The 5764-nt window shown below is 29.9% G+C and overlaps 1 protein-coding gene across 1 annotated transcript; it reads left to right on the forward strand.

Moving 5' to 3' along the window:
• Nucleotides 1–1907: 1907 nt before the first annotated feature.
• LOC129694831 (uncharacterized) lies at nt 1908–4400 on the forward strand (the record flags this gene model as incomplete). Its single annotated transcript, XM_055631592.1, has 2 exons — nt 1908–1982; nt 4185–4400. Coding segments are annotated over 2 exons (291 nt in total), but the record flags the coding sequence as incomplete, so codon positions are not given.
• Nucleotides 4401–5764: the final 1364 nt, after the last annotated feature.

The raw sequence follows: 5764 nt of genomic DNA on the forward strand, positions 1-5764 counted from the left end.
AAGACAAAAGACAAAAACACAACGACAAACGACAAACGACAAACGACAAAACAAAGACAAAAAAAAAAAAACACAAAAAAAAACGAAAAAAAAAAAGACAAACGACAAACGCAAAAAGACAAAGGACAAAGAAAAAAAAAAAGGAAAAAGACAAAAGACAAAAACAAAAAAAAAAAGAAAAAAAACAAAAAACAAAAAAAAAAAGAAAAAAGAAAAAAGAAAAAAGAAAAACGAAAAAAGCAAAAAGACAAACGAAAAAGCAAAAAGAAAAACGACAAACGAAAAAAAGGAAAAAAACAAAAAAAAAAAAAAGACAAATAACAAACACAAACAAAAAAAACAAAAAGACAAACAAAAAAAAGACAAATGTAACAAGACAAACCAAAAACGCAAAAAGACAAATGACAAACGACAAAAAGAAGAAACGACAAACGCAAAAAGACAAACGACAAACGCAAAACGAAAAACGACAAAAGAAAAAAGCAAAAAAAAAAAAGAAAAACAAAAAAAGAAAAACGACAAAACAAAAAAGACAAACGACAAACGACAAACGAAAAACGAAAAAAGACAAACGAAAAACGACAAACGAAAAACGACAAACGACAAACGACAAACGCAAAAAGACAAACGACAAACGACAAACGCAAAAAGACAAATGACAAACGACAAACGACAAAAGACAAACGACAAAAGACAAAAGCAAAAAGACAAACGACAAAAGACAAATGAAAAAAGACAAAAAACAAACGACAAAAGAAAAAAGAAAAAAGAAAAAAACCAAACGACAAACGACAAAAAAACGACAAACAAACAAACGACAAACGACAAAAACGAAACGACAAACGCAAAAACGACAAAAAAGCGACAAACGACAAAACAAAAAACGACAAACGCAAAAAACAAACGACAAACGACAAAAAAAAAAAACAAACGACAAACGCAAAAACACAAACGACAAACGCAAAAAGACAAACGACAAATGCAAAAAGACAAACGACAAACACAAAAAGACAAACACAAAAAAGACAAACGACAAAACGCAAAAAGACAAACGACAAACGCAAAAAGACAAACGACAAACGCAAAAAGACAAACGACAAACGCAAAAAGACAAACGACAAAGACAAAAAGACAAACGACAAACGCAAAAAGACAAACGACAAACGACAAACGCAAAAACGACAAACGACAAACGCAAAAAAGACAAACGACAAACGACAAAAGAAAAACGACAAACGACAAACGACAAACGAAAAAAGAAAAACGACAAACGACAAACGCAAAACGACAAACGCAAAAAGACAAACGCAAAAAGGCAAACAAAAAACGACAAACGCAAAAGAAAACGCAAAACGACAAACGACAAACGACAAAAAAAAAAGAAACGCAAAAAACAAACGCAAAAAGACAAACGACAAAAAACAAAAGACAAAACGACAAACGCAAAAAGACAAACGACAAACACAAAAAGACAAACGACAAACGAAAAAAGCCAAAGAACAAAGGAAAACAGACAAACCAAAAACGCAAACAGCCAACGCAAAAACACAAACACCCAACGCAAAAAGACAAACGACAAACGCACAAAGACAAACGACAAACAAAAAACGACAAACGCACAAAGACAAACGACAAACGCACAAAGACAAACGACAAACGCAACAAAGACAAACGACAAAACGCAAAAAGACAAACGACAAACGCAAAAGAAACAAACAACAAACGGCAAAAGGAAAAACAACAAACGACAAACGACAAACGACAAACGCAAAAAGACAAACGACAAACGCACAAACGACAAACGAAAAACGCAAAAAGACAAACGACAAACGACAAACGCAAAAAGACAAACGACAAAAGAAAAAAGACAAACGAAAAAACAAAAAAGAAAAAACGCAAAAAGACAAACGACAAACGCAAAAACGAAAAAAGCAAAAAGAAAAAAGAGAAAACGCAAAAAGAAAAACGACAAACGCAAAAAGATGCAAAACGACAAACGACAAACGCAAAAAGACAAACGACAAACGCAAAAAGACAAACGACAAACGCAAAAAGACAAACGACAAAAAAAAAACGCAAAAAGACGAACGACAAACGTAAAAAGACAAACGAAAAAACAAAAAGACAAACGACAAACGCAAAAAAGAAAAAAACAAACAAAACGAAAAATGAAAAAAACAAAAAGAAAAACAAAAAAAACAAAAAAACAAACAAAAACAAAAAAAAAACAAACAACAAACGACAAACGAAAAAAAAAAAAGACAAAAAAAAAAGACAAAAAACAACGACAAACGACAAAAAAAACGAACAAAGACAAACGACAAACGACAAAAAACGACAAAAACAAAAACGACAAACGACAAACGCAACAAACGACAAACGACAAAAACAAAAACAAAACACAAACAAAAAGACAAACGACAAACGAAAACGACAAACGACAAAAAAGACAAAACGAAAAAACGCAAAACGACAACGACAAAACGCAAAAAAGACAAAAACAAACAAACGCAAAAAGACAAACGACAAACGCAAAAAGACAACCGACAAACGCAAAAAGACAAACGACAAAAGCAAAATAGACAAACGAAAAAAGCAAAAAGACAAATAACAAACGAAAAAAGAAAAACAACAAAAGCAAAAAGACAACCAACAAACGACAAAAAGAAAACCGACAAACGAAAACAAACAAACGAAAAAAACAAAAGAAAAAAACGAAAAAAAGAAAAAAAAAAAAAAACAAACGAAAAAAAACAAACGACAAAACGCAAAAAGAAAAAACACAAAGACAAAAAAAAAAAACAAACGACAACGCAAAAAAGACAAACGCGAAAACGACAAAAAAGACAAAACGACAAACGACAAACGACAAACGCAAAAAGACAAACGAAAAACGCAAAAAGAAAAATGCCAAACGCAAAAAGACAAACGACAAACGCAAAAAGAAAAACGACAAACGCAAAAAGACAAACGACAAACGCAAAAAGACAAACGACAAACGCAAAAAGACAAACGACAAACGCAAAAAAACAAACGACAAACGCAAAAAAACAAAAAAACAAAAAAAAAAACACAAAAAAACAAAAACAAAAAAAAAAAAGACAAACAAAAAAACAAAAAAAAAAACGACAAACGACAAACGCAAAAAGACAAAACAAACAAAACGCAAAAAAAACACAAAACAAAAACAAAAAAGACAAAAGACAAAACACAAAAACGACAAACGACAAAAAGACAAACGACACGACAAAAAGACAAAACGACAAACGCAAAAAAACAACAAAACAAACAAAAAACACAAAAACAAAAGTCAAATGAAAAAAGACAAACGACAAACGAAAAAAGACAAACGACAAACGCAAAAAGACAAACGACAAACGCAAAAAGACAAACGACAAACGCAAAAACAAACAAAACGCAAAAACAAAAAAACAAACGAAAACGCACAACGACAAAAACAACAAAAACAAACGACAAAAAACAAAAAAAAAACGACAAACGACAAAAAACAAAAAAAACAAACGACAAACGACAAACGCAAAAAGACAAACGACAAACGACAAACGCAAAAAGAAAAACGACAAACGACAAAAGAAAAAAAACAAACGAAAAAGACAAAAACGAAAAAAGAAAAACGACAAACGAAAAAAAGGACAAACGACAAACGACAAACGAAAAAAGACAAACGACAAACGCAAAAAGACAAACGACGACAAACGCAAAAAAACAAAAAAAACGCAAAAAAAAAACAAACGACAAACGACAAACGACACAACAAAAACACAAACGACAAAGACAAAAAGAAAAACGTCAAAAAACGACAAACACGACAAACGACAAAAGACAAACAACAAACGCAAAAAGACAAACGACAAACGCAAAAAGACAAACGAAAAAAAAACAAAAACACAAAAAAAAAAAAAGCAAAAAAACAAACGACAAAAAAAAACAAAAACAAAAAAAAAAAAACAAAACAAAAAAAAAAAAAAAACAAAAAACAAACGCAAAAAAACAAAAGACAAAGCAAAAAAACAAACGACAACGCAAAAAAACAAAACACAAAAAAAAGAAAAACGACAAAAAAAACAAACACAAACGAAAAACGAAAAACGACAAACGAAAAAAAAAACAAAAAAACAAAAACAAAACAAAAAAACAAAACAAAAAAACGCAAAAAGACAAACGACAAACGCAAAAAGACAAACGACAAACGCAAAAAGACAAACGACAAACGCAAAAAGACAAACGACAAACGCAAAAAGAAAAAAGAAAAAAACAAAAGAAAAAAAAAAAAAAAAAAAAAAAAAAAAAAAGAAAAAAAAAAAAAAAAAAAAAAAAAAAAAAAAAAAAAAAAAAAAAAAAAAAACGACAACGAAAAAAGAAAAACGCAAAAAGACAAACAAAAAAAGACAAAAAGAAAAACACAAAAAAAAGACAAAACAAAAAACAAACAAATGACAAACGCAAAAAGACAAACGGCAAACGTAAAAAGACAAACAACAAACGTGACAAACGTAAAAAGACAAACGACAAACGTAAAAAGACAAACGAAAAAACGACAAACGCAAAAAGACAAACGACAAACGAAAAAAGACAAACGACAAAAAAAAAAGAAAAAAGACAAACGAAAAAAGACAAAAAAAAAACGACAAACAAAAAAAAAAAAAGACAAACGCAAACAAACGCAAAAAGACAAACGACAAACGCAAAAAGACAAACGACAAACGCAAAAACGACAAACGACAAAAAAAAAAAGACAAACGACAAACGCAAAAAGACAAACGACAAAAGAAAAAAAACAAACGAACAAACGACAAAAAAAAACAAAAGACAAAAAAACGAAAAAAAAAAAAAAAAAAAGAAAAAAGAAAAAAAAAACAAAAACACAAAAAAAAAAAAAAAAAAACAAAAAAAAAAAACAAAAACAAAAAAAAAAAAAAAAAAACAAAAAACAAAAAAAAACAAAAAAAAAAAAACAAAAACAAAAAGGAAAAACACAAAAAGACAACGCAAAAAGACAAACGACAAACGCAAAAAGACAAACAACAAACAACAAAGGCAAAAAGACAAACGACAAACGCAAAAAGACAAAAAAAACGAAAACGACAAACGACAAACGCAAAAAAAACAAACGACAACGCAAAACACAAACAAACGCAAAAACGAAAAAAACGACAAACGACAAACGAAAAACGACAAACGCAAAAAAACGCAAAACGAAAACGACAAAACAAAACGACAACGACAAAAGACAAAAAAAAAAAAAACGCAAAACACAAAAACAAAAAAAACGACAAACGACAAAAAGACAAACGACAAACGCAAAAAGACAAAAAACGAAAAAAAAAAAAAAAAACGAAAAACGACAAACGACAAACGCAAAAAGACAAACGACAAAAAAAACGACAAACGACAAACGCAAAACGACAAACGAAAAGACAAACAAAAAAAAAAAAAAGAAAAACGAAAAACAAAAAAAAAAAACGACAAACGACAAACGCAAAAAAGAAAAACGACAAACGCAAAAAAACAAAAAAAAACAAAATGACAAAAAAAAGAAAGAAACAAAGAAACAAGCAAAAAGAACACGACAAACGAAAACGACAAACGCAAAAAAGAAAAACGACAAACGCAAAAGACAAACGACAAACGCAAAAAGACAAACGACAAACGCAAAAAGACAAACGACAAACGCAAAAAGACAAACGACAAACGGAAAAAGACAAACGACAAACGCAAAAAGACAAACGACAAATGCAAAAGA

The sequence above is a fragment of the Leucoraja erinacea genome, unplaced genomic scaffold (genome assembly GCF_028641065.1).
Source record: "Leucoraja erinacea ecotype New England unplaced genomic scaffold, Leri_hhj_1 Leri_816S, whole genome shotgun sequence".
NCBI lineage: Eukaryota > Metazoa > Chordata > Chondrichthyes > Rajiformes > Rajidae > Leucoraja > Leucoraja erinaceus.